Source organism: Sorex fumeus, unplaced genomic scaffold (genome assembly GCF_029834395.1).
Source record: "Sorex fumeus unplaced genomic scaffold, SorFum_2.1 ptg000061l, whole genome shotgun sequence".
Classification (NCBI taxonomy): domain Eukaryota; kingdom Metazoa; phylum Chordata; class Mammalia; order Eulipotyphla; family Soricidae; genus Sorex; species Sorex fumeus.
The window spans coordinates 35,979,057-36,002,991 of record NW_026606118.1 but is presented as its reverse complement, the minus strand read 5'-3'; the positions used below and the strand labels follow the sequence as shown (position 1 = coordinate 36,002,991).

Here is a 23,935-nt window from a genome sequence, read left to right as displayed (position 1 = left end):
GTTGCGGGGTGCGGGGGGGGGGGGGCGGTGCAGAGGCCGGGGCGAGTGAGACGAATTTTAATTGTGATTTTCCTAGAGCGATTGTGTTATCTTTATTGGTTTGGGGAGCCCTAGAGTCTCTGTACTGGCTTAGCTCGGTCGCGTGGATTTTTGCGCAAGTTTTTAGAAAAACACTGACTCGAGTAGAGCATTTCTCCGGAAAGTTTCAAGTGCAGCAAAATAGCGAACGTGAAAACTGGCCAAGGGGAGACCTCTAGTGGTTAAAAGCATCTTTAAGTTCGGAAGGCCGAGAGCAAAGTTTGGCCTTTACTTGTAGCTACGCAGTCCCTTCAGACGTGGAAGTAATTAGAGGACCTAAGCGTGCAGCCAGAGGCTGGATGGATGCTGGTCAGAAATAGAAAGTTCAGTAAATCGCAGGGCGGCGGAGTCCTGAGGCCCGAACCCTGACTTCCATCCTTCTTTACTAATACGGAAAAAAAAAACACTTGGTTTTTATTATGAGATTTGACTTTGGTCACTGCCTGGATCAGAAACACTTGTTTCAAGTTCGTACATTTCTTGTAATTGTTGTTGTTCTTACCTGTACTCTTGGTCAGCTTTAAGTGGGTAGTCAACGGATAATTTCATTTTCAGTGTTAGTAAGCATATAAAATGCAGTCTGTGTTAAAACGGAAAAAAATAGAAAAGACCTTTGGTTGAACTTTTTCTTATTTTATGAGCAGGTTATTTTATTTTCTAATACATTTAGTTCCAGATTAGTAGTTTGTGCTACAGTTTTTATAGTCATAGAATACATTGTACTCTTGTTCTCAGAGAGTAAGTTTGTTTCACTAGCTGGAAACACTGTTCCTGAACCTGTGTCTAGTTTGTGATTCAAACGCTTAGCTATAGGGGCAAAAACTGAGTATATACTATCTGTTCTTTTGGCTGTGCTTGTTCTGTAAATTGTCATTAATTTTAAAAATGAAAGCTAGAGAAATTGAAGTTGAGTCCTTTGATCCCTATAAAACTCCCCCACTTTTCCTATGAGAGAGACATTATTGGAGAAATTTATGATGAGGATGAGCTGAGTGACAAATTAATTTTTACCCATCTAGAACTAGTTAAATTTGGAGTGACACTGTGTGAAATTGTTCAGTCAGTGATTCAAAATTCGGACTTATTAATTGTGAACTATAGATGTGAAGATTTCTTTTTATGACAATGCTTTGATTTTTTTACCTTTCCTCTTTTTAAACCAATGCTAGACCTCCAGGAGAAGTTTTGAGGGTAGACGGCAAATCCTAAGAGCACCAGAAAGTTCTTTCTTCACCGCTGGTAGGTTTGTTCAAATTGCTTTTACCTTGCAAATTTTAAAAGTCGTATTTGGGAACCAGGAAGGAGAGTATGAAATGAGTTTGGTAGGAAACTGCCATGTTATGGGTTTGCATAAAAATCTCATCTTGGAGAGCAAGTGTCCCAAGAAGGTGTGCTTACTGGGCTTTCACCCCCAACCTGACCATAGACTCAGAATTATGGCCTAAGGATCTAATTGTGGGACCTATGGTGCCTGATGGTCCTGGTGGCCTTCAGTGCCGTGCCCAGAGGTGCTAGCAGGGATCACATGGTGCTGGGAATCTAATCCTACCAAGACCCAAGTGCTGCACTATCTCCTGACTTGTGCGTGAAAGTCTTAATGCTAAGTGTTATTATAACTGGTAGGAAAAGTTATGGGATTAACCTGGATAATCTCTGGATTGGATCTCTTCCTACCATTTCACTTGCACTGATTTTATGCTAATATGAATATATCATTTTAGTCTTTGGAATTCATAATGTAGGGAACCCAAAGCAGCAATTGTACCTTACTATGTATTATATAGGTACACAGTGATAACATTTCTGGAACATTTCTTTAAGTGTCTCCATGGCCTAACAGTAAAATATTGGAGGCAAATTTTACAATGAGTGTTTCTGAAATAGTTAAGTAACAACTTCTATGGCTTAAAGGTTGACCTATGCCAAATGTTTGATAGGGTTGTGGGGAGTGTTCTACGTGTTTGCTGCAGGTTTGTCGACTCTTGAACATATCTAAGGAATCCAGCTGTTGTTCAAAAAGAGCTCTGGTAATTTAGAAGATGTTGATTTGTCTCAGTAATGCAGGACCTCCTTTCAAGGACTCGGTCATTCTCAGGCAGAGGGGCCTATAGCTCTGGGGCAGACCATCTTAAATAAATGTGTGCCAATTAAATTATACTATTTATACCCTGTTGGTTTTTCCTTCTCCCCACTTTCCCAATTAATCCTTCCCTTTGTTTACTGCTTCTTTTCATTTTCTTCCTTTGTTAAAGGGGTTACTAAGTTTTGTTTAAGTGAAAAACGAAAGTAATTAACCATACCTTTTGTGAGCAGGACTAATAATATTCACTGGACCACCATATATCCACGATAGGTGTGGTCTGGATTTCCAGATGAAATATTTACTAATAGAAAGATGGTGGTTAATATGAATTTATTTTTATTGTCTAATGTGGGTGGTCTTGAATAATGTAATTTTCAGAATAAATGATGTGGCCTGTGTGAAAAATGCAGCAGAGATAAGGTGTGGGAGGGGAAGTGGGGGGAAAAAAGGAAAATGGGGACAACTGGAGTTCAAGGCAGAGTAAAACATGTTTCCTAGAATGGTTAGTTTGTGATTAGATCTACAGAGCTACAGAGGGAAGACTGATTATCTTGTTTTATTTGGCAAGTACTTGTGGCTAGGGATGAAGTGTTAGAATCAGAAGACAATTTAGCCACTAAATATATCACCTTGCCTAAGGTACTTTTTCTATCTCAGCCTAGATTTTCCCATATAGAAAGTGGGTACAAGAGTGCTTACGTTGCTTCTTCTGTTAAAAGGATCAAACAAAGTAAAGTTTTATGAACTATTAAGAGTTATTCAGATGTTTTGAGTCACATTACCATTTTATCACTGCCAGGCTTTGGGAATATCAGGAGGTGCATTGTCTCAGGCATACCCAGTGATAATTCCAAGGTAAAATTGTTAGATTGGTTTCTAGTGTATATATTGTTGTTGAATTACAGTAATTACAGAGAGGGTTTTGAAAGTGAAAAATGTACTGTATTTTTCATGAGATTCCATGAGAGGAAAAACCATATTTTTATGTGGTAGTGAATGCAATTGACATTTATCTTAATCTAGTCACTTAATTTCCAGGAGTAAGTGAAACAAATACTTCAGATTTAAAATGATACTTGTGAAAATGGTAGGATGGTGAAAGTAAACGGATTGGTGTGAGGGGAATTCATATGCTGTAATTAATATTTTAGTTGCCTGAGTCTTCTGGGAAATGAGGATTAGAAAATAGGTAACTAGGGTAGTAAGAATTTAAACCCTAGGGGCCAGAAAATGGGTCCTGTAAATGGCTGTGGTCCATATAGGGCTTTTTTCATCCTATGTTCTGGACCCCTTTGCCACTTTATTCTAATTATGACCCTCTATTAAAGACCCTCTATTACCTAGGAAAAAAATTACAAGTATTATCTGTCATCATTTCAGTTTGATGGTACCAAACTTGACAAACTAAACCCTGACCAGTTGTATTTTTAGAACTAAAAATAGTAAAAAAATTAAAATCTCTCTTGTAGTTATTTAATCACTTCTAAATTATGAAAAATATAGAATTAAAAAAAGAAAGACCTCAGTAGTGAGGAAAGAATAAATATATATCTATTTTAGTTCCTGAGTAATTATACTTTATTTCTGAGACATGCAAACTTAAAGCTGGGCTATTTAAAATAGATAAAGGTATTCCCCCCACCCCAGCCGCTCCCACCACACGCGACATCTTCCAGCATAGAAATGACCCAGCTTCACAACTGACCTTCATCATTGAGAAGCCACCAGATGATTTCAGCCCCACAGCTTCGGGCGTGGGAAAGTTGCAGAGAAGCTCAATGAGTTAAAACAGTAACACAAAGGGCTCAACTAGCACCAACCAGCTAACTATATCCTTGGACAGTGACTTTATAACACCATCATCAGATGTAATAGTTACCACAATTACTCTGATTTTGAGGATAATTGTTGGTCATTTTATTTAACAAGTAATATGAAGTAACATGGTTTCCCACCCTTGGGCATGGGTCACAAATTGGGGATGTTGATGGAGGGAAGATCAGACTGGTGATTGAGCTGCTGCTGGAACATTGGATAAACAACTGCAATATGAATGACTTTTGTAAATCATGATATTATTTTTAAAAAGTAGATTCAGATAGAAGAGAACTTTCTCTCTGTGGTATACAGCGAGTTTACCACTGGTGTCTCAAACAAGGGTGCTGAGCGATCCATCCTGATCCGATACAGTTTCTAAGTGAACCCGTGTTTCTTGAGCTCTTACAGCATCTAATACTACAACACCTAGAAAGGTGGTTGCCCTTGAAGCATGCTGTGTACCATTGACCAGGAGTAGACCCAACTCTGAGCTCTGCAAACAGGAATAATAGGAATAGTTGAAGTTTATGCCAATAGAAATGAGTAGGGCTTCCAGCACTCTTGGGAGTTAGTGTGGCAGGAAATCAGAGTAACTGGATTAATTGATTCAGGACCACCCTATAGAATTGTATACACAAAGCGCAATTTATTACATCCCTTTTATAGTGCTTAGCTTTCAGAAATGAATAAGATGCTTTCTGCCCACTTTCAAGAAAAGCTTAAATTATATTATCCAGTGAAGAAGATGGGTTTGAGATGAATCTTTTCCTCCTTTGACAAATTATTCACAAAATGACTTTCAGGTGATCTATTCTACTCTTGTTCCTACTTGTTAGCATCAAGGGACATAGACTTCACAAGAACTTGGGGATAATGTATTTAAAACTAATGTTTATAAAAGTGTATATATACATGTGATGTATTAAAGTGTGAGGATTTGCTCTTCAATGGTACACCCTTAGGTTATCTTTTTTTTTGTTATTTATTTTGTTGATCCATCTGGATATGAGCCAATAGTAGAAGATTATGAATAGTTTATGTTGATTGCAGTAGCTGTGCAGCAAGTGACTAAAAGCAAAACACCAGGGAAAGGTTACCTTGAAATATAAATATGTTTGATTTACAAAGTCAAATTGGGGGCTCAAGAGATGGTCCAGGCGGAAGGTCTCTTACTTTACAGGTAATCAACCGTGGTTTGTTAATCTCCAGCATTACATCCAGTTCCCTTACCATTGCCAGGAGTGACTTCTGAGCATCACTGGGTGTGATCCTGTCTCTTCCTCCCACTTTCCAAATAACATCAAATTGGGAAAGACCTTTAGGAAATTAGACCTTTAGGAGATTTCTATTTAGGAGTCTGGTTTGAAGGAAAGAATCGGAACAGGAATTTTTAGGAGGAACTCAAACTTGAGCTATCTTGAAGTATTTCTGATGAACCTAGCTTCTTCCTCAGAAGGAAGGAATACTTATTTGGATGGCACTGGGAAAATTATGCATGATTATGTGAATAGTTAGATGCTCTTTGTATTATTTTTCAGTATTTTGTATTAGTCAACAAATATTTATAGAATATTTGTTTTGTCTACAATCTGTTGGGGAGTGTTTTACATATTTAACACTTAAAAGAGTTGAATGAATAAATATATTGGGGCTGTAAAGAAATAAAGAACAATCCATGAGCAATCCATGGTTATAATGTGTTCATAATCTAGTTTAGGATGTAATTACCACCAGCAGTGGTAATTAATGAAACAAAACCATGGTTCAGTCAGGAGGAAATTCTAGAGATAAATGAAGTAGTTACTTTGGTGTTATAACTGATGGTGTTATAACTGATGGTGTTATAACTTACTTTGGTGTTATAACTTACTTTGGTGTTATAACTGATGGTGTTATAACTGAGTCTGAAAATGTGTTTCTATGATAGAGAACTGGGAGGTAGAATGTCCTCTGTAAAACACTGAATTGTAATGTTAGTTGTCATTGTGTATTGAGTGCCTTCTGAATGTCAAGCATAAAAGCTAGGTGACTTATATTTATTCATTTAATGAAGTAAATGCTCATTGTCTTTGGTATGCTCAAGTACTATATTCTAGTCCCTGAATAAGGTATTTAATTCACACTACCTTTGATCATTATTATTTCTCTTTTAGAGCAAAATAGCGCTCAAATTCTTAGTAACTTATCTGTTCATAACTTACAATTTGAAGGGAGTGGATCAAGGGGAAAATATCCTCATTTATATTGTTTTTGTACATCTTTAAATTTCTGATTTTTCAAAATGTGAACTCCTAGACCATTTATAAGAAAACATTCTAATAGTGTATTTGCTTTTATATATTGGTTTAAAAAGATAAATAGTTTTAGACAAGTATAAAAAAAATGAGAGGAAAACTTTTTACTTTTCCTTTTTCCTTTTCTTAAACCAAGATTTGGAAAAAGACTAGTTAATCCAAAAGGATATACCTTTACTTATCTTATGAGCTTGAAATGATCACAGACTCAACAAAATATTACTCAGATTAGGTTTGGGAATTATTTATAAAAGGTTTTTATTCTTTGTAGGAAGACACCTGATGAAGCAACAGTTACTTTTTAAAAAATGTCTATCAATCATAAAAAAAAAAGAATGGGATGTATACTTCTGGAAATGAATTTGAACGATAGAATTTATTCAGAACCCAGGATTATAGAAGGGGAAAATTAAAATTAAAGATAAAGATAGTAGTGGAGAAAAGTTATCTGCAGTGGGATTTTAGAATACCAGAATCAAAATTAAAAAGAATAATGGAATATGATTAGATATACTTAACAATAACACTCAGTAGTAGTTCCTGTTACAGTGCTGTTAGGCTGTTTAGGCAAAAAAACAGTGTGCCCAGGTTTACAAAATGAAGTGCAATCTCTTTTAATTAATTCCATGCTTTTGTGTTCAAATGGAAGTTCTATATTATCTCTATTATATGAGTTCTGGTCCAACAAAGCAGGTAAAGGTAAAGGTAAAGGTAAAGGCCCTCCCGTTGATCGTCGATTTGCTCGAGCGGGCCCAGTAACGTCTCCATTGGAGACTTTGTTGTTACTGTGTCTGGCATATCGAATACTCTCGGTAGCTTGCCAGGCTCTCCGAGAGGGGAGGGGCGGAGGAATCGAACTCGGGTAGGCCATGTTGGCCGCTTGTAAGGCAAACGCCCTACCGCTGTGCTATCGCTCCAGCCCAACAAAGCAGAACATGGACTAATAGCGGAGAATAGCATTGCATGCCGGGGTACCCTCCTCCCAGTGACTCTGCGCTGGGTTAGTGGTGTTTGGAGCCCTTGATGCATGGTGGGGGGCATGCGCTGTCCTATCTCCACAGCCCTTATTTTTTTCTTTGTTAAAGCTCTGTTAAGTAGTTAAGTACCTCTTACATACTTTCCAAGACTGCACCATAGCTTTCTGATATTCGTAAGTCTGTGGAATTAAACTAGCTCATTTATTAGAACAATTTGAGTGGAATTGTTTAGACACCGAAATCAGTTGCTTGTTTTTTAAAATATCCATTAGATGAACCTGACCTGTGAATCAAAATTCCTAAGTGGTCAATCTGGGCCAGTTGTTAAATTATCTAAATAATTTACACCATTGGTTTGTGGTCTGATTTGGTGGATATGGGGCATAACTGTTCAGTCTGTTGATAAGGAGGTTAGCTACAAATGGTTATCAAGATAAGCTTGAAGACATGACTTCTGTGGGAGAAATAAAAATCTGGTCAAATCTAATTTATTATGCACAAAAGAGAACTCTAAATCTTTTCATTTTAGCTCTGTGTTCTATAAAAATATGAAGCAGAATAAAAAAAGAGGATACTACTTTTAGATAAAAATTATGAAGTGAAATAAAAAAGAACAAGATACTACTTTTAGTTTTCTTTTTAAATTTAAGTTCATGCATATTTTGCATAAGCATAGAAATATCTGTGTCAGAAAGGTTCTTATAATTTTTATGCCCTTGGAATCCCACTAATGGGTGTAAAATTTCTATTACTCTCCTTATGTAGTATGTTGAGAATACAATAGCTCTTTTAAGAATATTTTTTGCCTCAAATTAAGATGTTTCTAGTCTATACATAGAAATGAAAGCTTTCGTTTAAATAAAAGCATTTGACGAGAGTATATTAAATATGCCATAGGCCTGTTAACGTCTGTTAGTGATTTCATTTTTTACGTATGTATTTTTTTTTTCTACAAAGGCATTTTTCATTTTCTGTTCCTCCTTTAGAGGAAGTAAGTAGGTTAAGCCACAGATTCTCGAATAATTCATTCTTTTTAAGAGTCAGAGGAACAGGCAGGAAGTTGAGATTTTGTAAAGGTTGACTTTGGTGACTCGCCCTTTGCATGTAATCTCCATGACAGAAAAGGTAGAAAATTAGATAGGCCATTGCTCCATTACAGATAGCTAGAACTAAACTAGATTTATTTCTAATTAAAATATGAGAGTGGATGAAGGGGGACAGTTTTTGAGAAAATATGAGTAGAGACTTTTCTAATAACCGATTTCATATCTAAAGAAGCATGGGTTATTTGCCACTTGGTTTTCTAATCTTACAGGATAGGTGTAAACAGAAATCTCAGTGGTACTATGATTACAGTCTCATGTTAAGATGATCTCATTTTGCTTGACTTAAATCTATGAACTTGGGCCTTTGGGGCAAAATTTCACATCTTTCCACAGCCCATCTCAATTGTAGTATGTGTACGATTCAGAGTTCTTATCAGGCAGGGTGAGTAGAATATCAAAGCTGGTATCTGTCATGCTTGGTTTGAAAGGGAAAATTTTCTTTGTAGCAATATGTGTTGAGAGATGCTTCAAGTGTGAGTTTAGATTTTTCTCTTATCCTTACTGAATAAACCTATTTAAGAGGTTTGAATTTAACTTCTTTTGATGTGTTCTGCGCTGACACTTAAATAAGGAGAGTTTCTTGGAGTGGCAATGTTACGCTGCTGCCAAAGAGGTAAAGAAATGCTTAGTAGATTTGTTGCTAGAATTTTCACTGGAGAATAAGGTATACTGGACACATGAGGATCTTTGTCTAGTGCTTCCTTGCAGAAACAAGTCTGTTGAATACTTCCTTTCTCTTTCACTTGTTCATTTGATAACTCATGTTGATATCTATTATGGATATTTAAAAGGGATAAAGAAATACAGTCTCTTTCTCTAAACCTCCTATATGGAGATTATTGTGATAGTGTAATAATAAGTATCAGGACCAGGGTCTAGATTCTGTTTGCCTAGCTCCTCTTCTTGAATCTCATTTCCTTCCCTATTTTCCAACACTCTTACAAGAGAGACTCAGTGTAGTTACTCAAGTGGCCACCTCCCCCCATTTTTTTTTCTGGGAGGGAAGATTCGTAGCTGTCATTTTTCTTTATTCTACTGGCCACTTGCTACAGTTTCATGGTGCTTTCTACTGGAGTCTGTACTAGTTTGTTTTGAAGTAGTTTCTGGGACCATAGTTATGTCAGGAAGCTTTTATGCCCATTCAGCAAAAATGTCATAGTAAACCTACCATGACTTAGTCTTCAACAGTTACTCAGAGACCATGTCCTCCTTACCTTTCTGGCTGTATGCTTGTTTTGCTTTTTTTTTTTTAAGAGTTTAGATACTTGTGACACTTGTTACTGTGTTTGCCATATTGAATATATCACGGGTGGCTTGCCAGGCTTTGCCGTGCGGGCGAGATACTCTTGGTAGCTTGCCGGGCTCGCAGAGAGGGGTGGAGGAATTGAACCTGGGTTGGCCAGGTTGGCCACGTGCAAGGCAAACGCCCTACCTGCTATGCTATCGCTCCAGTAAGTGTCACAATGGAGATGTTACTTACTGGGCCCATTCGAGCAAATCAATAAACAACGGGAGGACAGTGACAGTGACAGTGAAGAGTTTGGAAATAGTTATTGACCACTTTCTTTGATTTTTAAATTACACTTGTGCAGGGGATCTTGGGGTCTCATCATTGTTTTCAAGCCCCCCAATTCCCCCCACCATCTTTAGTAATAAAATAGGACCTTATGGTCACAATGTGTTGCACACTTATTCTGCTTTTGCCCTGGTAACTTCAGATAACTGAGGGAAAGTGGACGGTGGAGAGCAGCCTGCTTTCTAGTCTTCAGAAGAGCTGTCGCAAGTCCCCGTATATAAAAAAACTCTGGCATGCACAATTAAAACAGTTTTCACTTTCCATGAAGTAGGTATTTCTGTTCTACTTTTCAGAGGAAGGAACTAAGGCTCAAAGTGAGATATGCAGTCCAGGATTATATCTCTAGGAAATTGTGAAGCCTGGATCCAAATGCAGATGCTCATATTCCAAAACTTTTGCTTTTCACCAGAGTTAGATTGTTGACTAACGCATTGGATTTAGGATGGTGGGCACTGCCTTTGGAAATTAAGTCTGTTTCTCAGTTTTCCTTTCTGTAAGACATTGCCAGTTGCAAGGGTCAAATTGGCTGGTTGGTGTCATTCCCTTAAAATGACAAAGAATGAATGAAAAATGCCTACCTTAAAAATGTCTGTATTCCTGTGATTAGACTTAATGTCTGTCTCATTACCCATGTGTCCTTTTATTGTCATGTGCCACATAATGATGCTTTAGTCAACAGCAGACCTAATATACAATGAGTTCTCAATAAGCTACACTATAAATCCTAGGTGTGTAATAGGTCATACTAAATTGTATAAGTTCATTTAACTCTTACGTTGTATAATGAAGAAACTGCCTCATGAATTTCTCAGAATGTGTGCTGTCATTAAACCACACAAGATATTTGTGGGCAGGCAAATTTTTTCCCATACAGACTGTGTACCTGTCTGATGTTGTGAAAGTAAAAAGGAAGTTATCAGAGAGTATGTTAAAAAAACAAGAAACAGGTAGAGTGATCATTTCCAACTATCATTATCATGTTGGCCCCTTCTTTATCCTAACTGCCCAGTGGTGAAAGTAGGTAAAGGGATATAGATGATTATCTTTCAGTCGTGTATCACAAACCATAAAGCCCAAAGCATGGTGGAGGGGGGAGGGGAGAGAGAGACAGAGAGATAGACAGAGAGAGACACAGAGAGAGAGACAGAGAGAGAGAGAGAGAGAGAGAGGAGGCCAACTGGGGCTCTGCTTTCTCTAGAGGCAGACTTGGGGCTGAAGGTGGGAGTGGAAGGAGGAAAACTCTGGACATTATCATTAGTGGTAGGAAATGTATACTGGTTAAAGGACAGGTGTTGAGATATTATATGACCAAAACTTAATCGTGAACAACGTTGTAACTGTGTATGTCATGCTGATTTAATAAAAAATAAATTAAAGTATGGGGTGAAAAAAAGAAAAAGCAGGTATAGTTTAGGACAGGGGTTGGTGGGGCGCACATCTTTTTTTCACTATTTCTTTCTCTGGACTGGATTTAGAGAATCATCCATCTCAAGGACATGTTGCCACCACTAGACACGCAAACTCAAACATATAGGTGCATGCTGAGAATTAGGTCAGAAGGAAGCATCGTAGTAATTGACTCGAGTCTAAAGATGAAAATTTTCCATGCTATAAATCACTACATGCACTCGTGTTTTTTCCTGAATTTATTTTCCATAGCTCTGCACTTTCCAAAGGAAGGTTCTGTAGGACTTGGTGTCCTGTGATGATAATCATGAGGCCAAGCGATGATGGGAAGCTCGGGCTTCCAACTCCCTTCACAATTCACTGCCCTGATGCTGGCTTGTGGCTCTCAAGCCTTAGGGTGGTGACTCTCTTTCACCTAAAACTGTTTGTCCTGAAACTTGAACTTAAAACTTGAGTGGTCTCCTAAAGATCAATTTTAAGGAGCCAGCCTTTGAGTAATGTTGCCCCTGCCTTTTTTTCTCTGGTCCTAAATGCCTTAAAAGTCTTGTCTAATTTGACATACGGTGTGGTATCAGATCAGTGTGGTGGTAGGAAGAGAGTGTGGTCTTCAGGTTCGTATCCACCTGCTCCCCACTGGGCAGGCATTTTTCCATACTTCAAAGGTAATCATTCTCTTAAAAAAGCTAGATGCAATTATCTGGAGCTATTTAAAAAATAAAAAGTTTTGGTATAATTATTAGCAATAAAATATCGATTTTTTTTTTGCCACGATCTTGCTTTTTGTTATATAGTTTTGCATGTGGTTTACCTCAGTGACACTGTTGAGGTAAAATAAAATGGTCGCCCAAACACCCGGGTCACTTTTGAGCATAGATCCTGGAACGCATTTGGGTATGGCCCACCTCCCCATCCCAAAATTTAAAAATGAAAGGGGGAAAAAAAGCCCTGCAACTTTTAAAGTCCTTGAGCCAACATTTATAAAGTTCAATGATTTTTAAATTTTTTGTTAACAGTTACTGTTATTGCTAATGTTAAATTAGCATGCAAATTAGAATAAAATGTTGATTTTTTTTAAACTGTGTGACAGGTACAGTGCTAAGACACAACGTGACTTAAACTTCACCATTGCTCAGTAATGGAAGCTATTGACCACATTTTCAAGATAAAGAAATTGAGACTATAAGAGATTAATTGGTCCTAAGTCACACAGTAGGAAATCATCAAACTTTGGAGAGTGAAAAGGGGAGCAAAAGACTAGTTAAGGGAAGGGTGAGGGATAGAAGAATGAACTCATAAGTGTAAGATACACTTGGAGGGCTGAGAGGGAGAGAATACAGTGGCTTAGGAGCATACTAAGCATGTTTCTGACTTGAGTTTGATCCCAGGCACCATATGGTGCCCCAAGCGTTGTCAGGTACAACCAGGGAAGCCCCTGAGCACTGCAGGGGTAATCCTGGTAATCCCCAGCCACTGCAGAGCCTAAGCAGCACTGCATCATTGGGCACTTGCATTGATCTGCTTGACCTTAAGAGTCAGGAATTGCTAGGAGGAGGCCAAGGGCCTTCTGAGCACCTCTTAGGAGATAAGTTTTGAGTATGATTCCTGAAGTAATTGACCTGCTCCTTTGGATGACAAGGAATACAGAGAAAGGGAGGGTCAAAGCAGATTCTATGTCATGTTAATAAAGTGTCTAGCAGTGAGGAGAGGCCTTTTAGATAATATTAACTAAAACACAACACTTAAGATTTAGGAATGCTGTCATAATGTGCCAAATACAGTATTTGGTTAGTGATGGTGATTTCCTTGGTGTAAATCCAAAGGCAGCCTCAGTAGACAGTATGAATAGCATAAAGGGGTAGTCCAACAACAAGATGTAAGATTCCCACAATGGAGGTTGGCTTTCCTCACTACTGTTACTATTTTTTATTGTCATTTTTGCTTGGAAACATGATGATTTTAGGCTTTATGTTCCTGACTTACTCTTTACAAAAGATATGTTGTCCTCTGAAATGGGTGTCTTTTGGGGAGAAGTAGGATTGGGCCACACAAGGCTTACTGCTAGCTTTGTGCTCACAATTCACTCCTATGGTGCTCAGGGAACCAAACCTGGCAAGCACCTTACCCGTTATGTTTTCTCTCCATCCCCACACTTGTGAGTCTTACATGAAAACAGGTACTGTTTTCTTAGTCCTGTGGTCTGACAGAATTTTAATTTGATTCTCAGATGCTGCATTGGAGATAATGTCTAACCTGCTTTTACAGGTATCACCAACAAAAAATACTCTGTTGCCTCTGATATAAAATACTAGTGTGGAAGAAAAAAGAAAACTAAAGCTATTAAGATCTTTCCTAATGGGCATTACCTTGCCATTCCTTTATGTTTTGAAAACGATGATTTGAGTATGAATAACCAGACTATCCTTGTTTTTGTTTTTAAAGTAATTTTCATTTAAGTGGTCAATTTATTTTTGTCTGGGTCTGGGAATTGAACCCAGCATAGTCTTAACACGTGGAAGGCTGGTGATTCTGCTACTAATCAACATCCCTCGTTCCTCTTAGTATTTTAAAAATTCTAACCTTATTTGTAGATTGAGACTTTTGTTCTGGCAAGGTCTGCTTTTCACTTTGTGCTTGAGCCTCTGAGATTGGTTCATTCTTGTTCAGGGGAATGATGGCTTTTCTTTATCTCAGTCCCTGGCCGGCTCTTCACCTTGAATCTGCTGCAGAACTCAGGCCCGAGAAGTCATCTCTGGCTCACTCTGCCCTACCATTTGATCCACTCATGGCAGATAGGAAAGATTATGAAGGACACACGAATCTTTCTCTCCAGTCAAAAGAAAGTTACAGTACATTCTTGACATTTGTGAGAGTGGTATCCCAAGATTATTGCGAATTCTCAACTTGAAATATTGTAGCACATAATTCCTTCCTTCAAATTACTAAAGTATAACTGAAAAATGTAAATGATCTCTCTAGACCCGAACTACTTATCTCACTTGATGAGCAATTTTTGTACTGTCTGGAGCACTTATTGAAACAAATTCACACATCGTTTCTACTTATTTCCTTTTGGAGCATTTGGTAGTTTTGTTCACACAATGTGTCTGAGTCATCATTGCATTTGACATTTCAGTCTTTAATATATCTGAAACTTCTATTTTGTGGCTAGGAGCAATCCCTTTCACAAACATTTCCATATTCCCCTCATTCTGTCATCAACAGAGTGCTATAATCAACTACCATTTAATTTTGCTTGTCTCATTTCTTAACAAAAATCAAAAGCAATTTTTAAAAAAAGTCTCTTTAGTTACAGTGGCCATAACCCTATGCACTATGACTCAGAGAATACCTTGTTCAGGCCAGGCAGTGTGTACCGGTCCCTCACTTCATAGCACTTGTGATTCAGAATCATATCTCTACAAAATGACAAATTGTTAAATGTCATGGAAACTTCAGATGTCACTCAAGGATGGTAGAAAATATAAATAGTGTGCAAATGCAGGGGACTGCTTATGTATTTCTAGTATGTAGGCTGTGGGGACATGACCCTGAACCCTACCTTTCTGCTTCTCATTCATCTGCAAGACCTCATTCATTTGTGTATGTAGTTAAATCCCTACTAGTTAAATGACCCAAGTAAGCTTTGGGTGTCTGAGTCTATAGCTTAAGTTGTTTTCAACAGTAGCAAGGTATTTTTATGGGAAGACAAACACTTTAATAACAGACAATTTTAAATAGATATAAAATTTTAAAACATGTTAATTTTTCTTTAAAACTATATTTAAATAATCCTACAGGTACAAAGGAGTGTAAAGAAAAAAAATTTTCCTCTGATTCACACTGTGTTTCTGGAAACTGTAGTTTTTACTTGAAAGTGTTGTCAGTTTCTGACAAATTATTGCAGACACATCTATATATGTATATATATATTTGTTATATGTTATACAATTATTTGAATACATATTTAAACATGTAAATATATATATTTTTATATTGGTTTTAGAAACAGCATAAAATTGTTACAATTTGAATAAAACAAGAGAAGAAATTGCATATAATGCTGTATATGATGAATGTGTAATGTTTATGCACAATATTTATACTTTGTATAAAATTATAGTAGTGGAGATATATTGGAACTCTTAACAGAATCTAAAGAACTTTGAAAGATCTTATATCCCACTTTATGGATATATAATTGTCCTATATTGATGTACTATTTGGTCATTTCTCATATTAGAAACAGACTTTCAGTCTTTTAACATTTCATATTATTTTCTTCTATACATAATGAAACTATTTAAGTCTGAAATTAGAGAATCAATTCATGACAACCTTCAAAAAAATTCTTTGGATTTATTATGCACAATCATTGTATGAGGTCTTCTGCTAAACCATATTCTCACACATAAATTTTGGATTCCAGTATAATTTACCAATTCTATCATTAATGTTAACTGGTAGATTGGAGCTTCCATAGGGTTTTATTTACATGAGAGGAGGTCCATTCTATAGGTATAAAATGGCAAGGGAGAGTCATGTTGCCTAGCTTTGATTTGGAGGTAAGCAGTGGTGATGCAGGAAAGAGACAGTAGGTAATTTTGAGGACTGTGTTATATGATCTTTATTCTTTTCTCCTGCCCTTTTTCTTGGAGGTTTAGAGATAGACTATTGAAAGTAAAAGCCAAAGTAACAGTTTCACTAAAGAAGAGTATTGGGAGTATAATACATTTTGTACTGATGCCAGAGTAAGAGGCTCTTATCTTCAGGAATGTGGTCAATTCCATGATGAAATATCCACAGTAGACATTGGTCAGCATACATTGGGCATTATATTATTGACTTGAGCTGTTGTTAGTTATGACATCATTGTTAGTAGAAATAAAATGCTGCATTGGTGCATTTGCTGGATATCTGAACCACAAGTTTCCCTTTGTATATCAGCAGTGGCTGGAGACCATTGGGAGAGATTAGAAAGAAAATAGTTTTTAACTGATAGCATAGAGGGTCTATCCTGTGGTTCATTTCATCTTTTTTAAATCTCTTTTATTTATGTATTTTTAGGACTGATCATTTTCAGTATAGATAATTTTTAAGTAGATATTTCCTCAAGATATTTTAGCATCTTTAGTTTGATGTTTGAGATGGAATTTTTCTAAAGAATAAAAAGTGCTATTTGTGACTTGTGAATAACTCTATGAACTACCTGGTTTTTATCATGCGTGAAATGCAATTTATGAGTAGAGTTAAGGAATATTTCCAGGTGATAACTGAAGGAACCAAAACAAGATGCATTTCTAATTACTAAAACATGCTTGATTCTTAGTTTGTTGAAGTGGAAAAATTTTGTATATTTGTATACAAGATTTGTGGAGGACAAAAATAAGGCAGGAAGACTTATGGTATCATATAAATGGTTTTGTTAAAATAATATCAGTTGTTGACTGTTGTTCTTAATTGAGAGTTGGTGGAAAAAAACACCCAGTCTTTTAGACTTCTTGTAATAGTGAAAGTAGCTAGTAGCTTCAGTATTAGATAATGGGAAAGATAAAATGATAAATATTTTTGTGTTTTCATATTTCACACTGCACATACATAAATCTCAAAATGGAAGTGGACTGATGGAACAATGGAAATGGAATAAGTTTTTATAAATTTTAGGCTTATTGGCAGTATATCATTCAGTTTCTACATGCATACATGTACATACGTAACTATAGCTTTACCAGTATTTTGTGTAGTCAAAAATATTCTAAGTATTTTTTAAACACTGGAAATTTGTTACAAGCTTTATATAGTGTTAACTTTTAGTGTCTTCTTACTTTCTACTACTTCTCATTTCTATCTCATTTCTATTTCATACCTAACAATACAGGATAGAATTTTCCTGTATTTATGGTTTTAAGACAGGAAAAGACTGCAGATTGTGTTATATATGTAGCTTAGTAACATTTTATTAATCATTTTTTTATTAAAAGAACACATTTATACATTTATGTATACAATATTACATAAAGTGGTAACTCTGACCCTAGTAAACTGGTTTTGAATTTGCTGTGTTCTAAGGCATAATGCATGGAAAAGTGAGTTTAACTTAAGTTCTTAGATAAAACTCTTGAGGAAAAACAGAATGGTTGAGGAACATTTCCCAGGCTAAAATCAGACTGATCTGGCTCCAAATCTTGTCAGTGCCACCCGTGTAGTCCTGGGTGAATTATTAAAGCTTTCTGAAAATCATTTTTCTTTAGAGGAATAATAAAACATACATATTTATAAGAAACAAGTAAGCGAACTAATATGTAAAAATTGAAGCTTTGAACCCTTTCCTGGAGGAAGGTGCAATTAAAGAATAAACTAAAAATATATGTTAAATATGAGACTTAATTCCTGACAAATTGTATACAGAATTATATAGAAAGACTGTAAAGCTTTTTATTTTAAAGGATCATTTTCCATAGGGGATAAACCAGATAAAATTTACTAGCAGTGAATAGCAGTTTCTTTTCACCCCTTTCCCATCAACTCTGGTGGTTTCTTTTTAGTCTTTTTGATACCTGTCATTTCACTGGTGTGATATGATTCATTTAGATCTGAATTTTTATGATATTGTGATAAAAACTTTTTCATATAAGCATGACCATCTGTATATCTCTTGTTTATTTGTTCTTGGGCCACACCTGATGATGCTCAGGCTTACTCCTTGCTCTGCACTCAGGGATCACTCTTTTTTTTTTTTTTACTTTGAATTTTATTTTGTTTTATTTTATTTTATTTTATTTTTTAAAAAAATTTTTATTAGTGAAACACCATGAGGTGCAGTTGTAGACTTACAAATTTTTATGCTTGGGTTTCAGTTATACAATGATCTAGTACCCATCTCTCCACCAGCGCCCTTTCTCCACCACCACTAATCCCAGTATCCCTCCCATCCCCCCAATCCCCCCCATCCCACCCTGCCTCTGTGGCAGGGCATTTCCTTTTGTTCTCTCTCTCCTTTTGGGTGCTGTGGTTTGCGAGGAATTGAGTGGCAATCATGTTCGGTCTATAATCTACTTTCAGCATGCATCTCCCATCCTGGGCGGATCTTTCCAACACCCTTTATTTGGTGCTCCCTTTTCTATCTGAGCTGCCTTTTCCCCTAGCGTGTGCGGCAGAGGACAGACATAGAAAGATTGCATTCATTAGGGGAACAAAAAGTAACAAAATAGGAGACTAACACCCAAGAATAGTCGACATAAGTATCAGGAGGTTTATTTCATGGCTTGGAGCTCAGGGATCACTCTTGGCAGGCTCAGGTGACTGTATGTGATGCTGAGGTTTGAACCCAAGTAGCCATATGTAAGGCAAATGCCCTACACACTGTACTATTCTCTGGCTCCTCCCTTTCAGAAGTGTCAGTTTACCTCCTCTTCACATTTTTTAAATGGATTGTTGGTTACTTTATTATTGCTCTTTAGGAGAATTTTATATATACATCGTGTGTGTGTGTGTGTGTGTGTGTGTGTGTGTATTATATACTTGAAACTCTCCTTTCTCTGTTATATTGTGTGCATATATCTTCCATTCCATAGGATGTCTTCTTTGATTTGAGTTTCTTTTTCCATAGAAAATGATTTTAATTTGACGCAGTCCCATTTGTTTATTGCCAATAGAATTTTATCTTCAAAAATGCATTTGATGTCTAGTTCCTGGAGTATTTGCTGACATTCCTCAGTATATTTTATTAATTCTGCCTTGATGTTAAGGTCTTTGATTCACCTTGAATGAACTTTTGTGAATGGTGTGCAATATGGGTCAATTTTTTTTATTTGTCATGTGGGAATCAAATTTTCTCAACACCATTTATTAAATAAACTTTTCTTTTATGCACCCAGCTCCCTTGTGATTGACTAGCAGCCTGTTGACCTGACAGTTTGTCTCTAGACTCTCAATTTAAATCAGTTGATCAGATAATCAGTCTCTATTCTACTACCATTATGTTTTGATTACTATAGTTTTGTAACATGATTTAAAGTAGGGAAATTCAATACCTTACAACTTCTTTTTTCTTCGAATGACTTTAGTTGTTAGAGTTATTTTATGATTCCATACAACTTTTATTTGTGATATTTTTAATTTTTAAGACTGTCATTGGAATTTTGTTGGAGATTGCAGTGAATCTGTATAATTCTATCGGTAGGGTGATCATGTAGTAGGATTACATTTAGTTTCCATTATCATATCAGAAGCAAATAGCTACTCTTTTCTTATTTCTTTATTTTTCTTGCTTACCTGCCATGACCATTTGTTAAAGGTTGCAAATATTGATATTTGACAATGTTGGACTTAACAGTTATGAATATGAAATTTTTTGCATGTCTTATTGTTGTTTTCCATTTTTTTATGAGTAAGTTATAGTTTCTTTTTTACTTTGTTTAAAGTCTGTGATTTACAAAGCTGTTCACGATGCTATTTGTTACAGGTATTTGTTACTCAACCGCCAATCTCACCACCACTTTGACCTTCCATCCACCATTGTCCTCATTTTCCCAACCACCCTTCAAGCCTGCCTCCATAGGAGAAAAATTAATTATTTTATTTTGCTTGTTACCACTAAATATCTAATGGAATTTAAAAAAATATACTTTAGTAAAAGAAAGTTTTCTGTTTCTTTTTTTGGGGGGGGTCACACCCAGCCATGCTCAGGGGTTACTCCTGGCTTTGCACTCAGGAATTACTCCTGGCAGTGCTTGGGGGACCATATGGAAATATGGGATACCAGGGATCGAACCCGGGTCAGCTGCGTGCAAGGCAAACACCCTACCCGCTTGCTATCGCTCTGGCCCTAGTAAAAGAAAATTTGTGAAAATTGTTTTACCTCACCATGGAAACATTAAGTCCTTGTGTGAGAGTTTACTAACCTGTTGCTGCTAGTTGAGCCTTCTGTGTTAATGTTTTTGTTAACTGAGCTTAGTTGGATTCTATGTCACCTTCCCATTGAGTCTGGTGTGCTCCTATTGGGCTGTTAGTATTTTAGAGTTTGGAGCTCCAGAAAATCCAGAATCTCTAACTGGGTAGTGAGCTTACATGACAGTGGGGGTGGCTTCCAGGGCTTCTAGAAGTATGGAATATTGACGGGAGATTGCCCACACCTACTCTGAGAAGGTCTGGAATTTTCAGCCCCCAAAACCCGGTGTACCTGAAATTTTTGACAGTTTGGCATCTTTATGTTGCTCAGTTGTGAGGCGGTGGAGTCTGACTGTATGCTTGGTTGCAACTCTTCCATGGCTTCAGTTAGCCTGTTCCCCTCCTGAGGTCACCCTGAAGGTTTTAGCTAGGGAACTGTATCTATAAAATTTTTGTGGCTATTTGATCTCTTTCGAGATTTAATCTTGAGTCTCTGGAGCAGGGCCCATAGATGAGCTTACATGGCAGTGGTGGTGGAATCAATTTATAGTTTCTAAGGTGTATATCTATTATATTTCTTCTTATGTTGACTCCTAGGTATTTGATGTTTTTGGAAACACTTTTAGTCTTTTTTAGCTAGTCCTCTTAAAGTTCGCTAATCATATATAGAAGTGGAACACTTTTTATTTTGTTTAATATCCTGTGACTTCACTGGTTTATTAATCATAAGAGTTTTTTGCTTTTTGGTTCACACCCAGCGAGGCTCGGGGGTTACTCCTGGCTCATGCACTCAGGAATTACTCCTGGCAATACTCGGGGGACCATATGGGATGCTGGGAATTGAACCCAGGTCAGGAGCTTGCAAGGCAAATGCCCAACCTGCTGTGACTTAAGAGATTTTTAATGGAATCTTTAGGATCATCATAGTATTATTGTGTCATATGAAAATAAGGATTTGACCTTCTTTTCCAATTTATATCTCTTTTGGTTCATTTTTTTTGCCTAATTTCTGTATTTATCTGCAATATAATACACTGTTATACTCATTTAATGAGGATTGTAAATACTAATGTTTTGGGTTATCATTGCTTCTTCATTGGGAAGGATTCTTTCAAGGGGGAAACACTTCCTTCTGCTAGTGATATTCAACCTACGCAGGGTAGTAAGATGATTTCCTTGAATCCTCAAGAGGTGAAGAGTGAGGTATTTTTGGTTGGTTGGTTTTGAAAGGCAGTATGAATGCATGAATTTAAGCTTACTTTTGATTTGTTTCAGTTCATTGCAACTAGTAGCCTAACATTGGTCAGCAGAGCCTCTTTAGGTTGGTTGTGTCTTTGGTAGTTTCTTTGCTTTTTGTTTGACAAGATTTCTCAGGCTCATCTTTTACTTTTCCTCTGAGTGAACAGGTATTATCACGTTCTCTAGGAAAACATCAGAGAAGTTGCCTCTAGAGACCAGAGTCTAGGTTTTCCATTATTGTTGGTTGGTGGCTGTTTTCTAAATTTTGTCAGTGGCCATGGCTAGGGGGAATATTTTTTAAAAGATAAAATACAGCATGAATTCATTCTGATACTCCACTTAAACTTTGAACCATACTCTTTTCATTCCTTATCTATATTAACATAAATATTGTTTTTTTTAACTAAGTCTATAGACAGCAGTTTCAGAATAATGGTAACATCATCACCACCAATTATATGATTATGAAAGAAGTTTTCTTTGTAATAAAAAAAAAGATATCAGTTTAGTTTACTAAATTGCTTGTGTTAGCATAGCCTTATTATTGGTGTTTGCTGTATATTTTGCTATTGTTTTACTATTTCCCAGAACACCAAACTGGCAGATATTTCAATGGAATTAAATCAGTTTACTGAAGAATCAGTCATAATGCATTTGTTCTGATAGAACCAGTTTATTTGACATATTTAGCATAGATGACAATCTATAATGGACTAAATCTTCTTGTTCTTTTTTATGATGTAAGTGGCCTTTTGTGTTTATTTACATTTTATATTCTATCCCTTGTCCATATTTACTACTTTTCAAGTAACTTAGACCAGGAAAACAGACTCAGCAAGAAATTCTATCCATATGGCATCATGATTTTCTTTTAAAGTACTCGTGCTATGGAATACTAAATTCTTTATCTATTTAAGAAGAGCAGTTTCAGAGATACTTTCTGTTTAACTTAGAAGTCTTATGACTACTTTTACTCCATGGATTGAACTAGAAAAATATGTCAATGATATTTTAAGTAGTTGTCTCTAAATCTGTGGATATGGAATTTGGGATCAAGAAAATACGTACTTATGGAGAAAATGAACCTGCTGTTACTACTGAGTGATAGTGCAGTGGTTAGGGCATTTGTTTTGCACACAGCCAGCCTGGGTTTGATACAGGCCAGCACCTTCCTATGTTCCCCTGAGCTCTCCAGGAGTGAGCCCTAAGTGCAGAGCCAGGAGTCAGCCCTGAGTACCATGGGGTATGACCAAAAAAAAAAAAAACCTGAGTTTGTATGTATAATACTTAATGTTATATATGTTTATTTCTTTTCCAGATTAAAAATCAAATCATGACTGAATCTGCATCTAGCGCAAGTGGCCAAGAGTTTGATGTGTTCAGTGTTATGGACTGGAAAGATGGAGTTGGTACATTGCCAGGAAGTGACTTAAAGGTAAGTTATCTTTATCACATAAATTGCATATGCACATATTTTGGGATAGATATGAATACATGAATTAGAAACCTTAAATATAATCTAAAACATATAAATATAAATATTTTACCTGATGCTTACACCTGTACTGAGAATTCTCAAGACACTTTGAAATGCTGATGGGTTGACAGAAGTCTTTCACACTGGGGTAACAGACTAAGGAATATTCCTGCCATATGTGTCGTTTTTGCAGAAACTGATTTATGGCTTCAAAGAGAATCATCTTGGTATTGACTGTGTTCATATTGGCCAATAAATGTATGAATAAGAAAATTAGAAGCATTAGCTTTCATTTTGTAATAATAAATTTTATAAGTTCATGGAATTGCTCTCCTCCCTGTGCCCTAGTTTTACATTTAAAAGCTGAATAGATATCCTTTTTTTTTCTCTTCAGACTATAAAAAAGTAGATAAATGCCAAAAACATGTTACAGGATTTATAGCACAGTGGTAGAGCATTTGCCTTGCCTGCGGCCAACTCGGCCGACCAAGGTTCGATTCCTCCATCCCTCTCAGAGAGCCAGGAGAGCTACTGAAAGTATCTTGCCCGCACGGCAAAGCCTGGCAAGCTCCCTGTGACATATTCTTTATGCCAAACACAGTAATAGGTCTCACAATGGAGGCATTACTGGACCCGCTCGAGCAAATCGATGAACAACGGGAGGACAGTGCTAGAGTGCTACAGCCACATGCCTTCCAGTCATGTCCCACTGTAGCTCTAGAGGCTTCCTGAGCAGTCATTGTGACCCAGGAGGCCCCGAGGAATTGCTGAGTGTGGCCTTGGAGTACCCCAACACTGCTAGGGTGACATTCTCAGGTCCCTGTATCCCCTGAACACAACTCTTAGGAGCATCCCCCTCTGCACCCACCCAAAAAACAAAACTAAACCAAACTGGATAATGTTAAAATACTGACTTAGGAGTTGGGGTTGTGCTCGGTGGTTAAGTGCATGCCTTGCCTGCAGGAGACCTTGGATTGAAATTCCCCTGCCCTGC

The 23,935-nt window shown here is 36.9% G+C and overlaps 1 protein-coding gene across 5 annotated transcripts in view; it reads left to right on the top strand.

Annotated features, from left to right (window-relative positions):
• L3MBTL3 (L3MBTL histone methyl-lysine binding protein 3) overlaps nucleotides 1-23,935 on the top strand; it is a 128,285-nt gene that overhangs the window by 2,985 nt on the left and 101,365 nt on the right. For 3 of the 5 annotated variants that reach the window (XM_056126160.1, XM_056126161.1, XM_056126159.1), the window contains exons 2-3: nucleotides 1,248-1,317; nucleotides 22,783-22,899. In XM_056126160.1, the coding sequence (XP_055982135.1) occupies nucleotides 22,798-22,899 (102 nt within the window). In that variant the 5' untranslated portion in view covers nucleotides 1,248-1,317; nucleotides 22,783-22,797. Of the gene's footprint in view, nucleotides 1-708; nucleotides 1,318-22,782; nucleotides 22,900-23,935 lie in introns of those variants that run through there. The other 2 variants (XM_056126163.1, XM_056126162.1) reach the window with 2 other exon arrangements.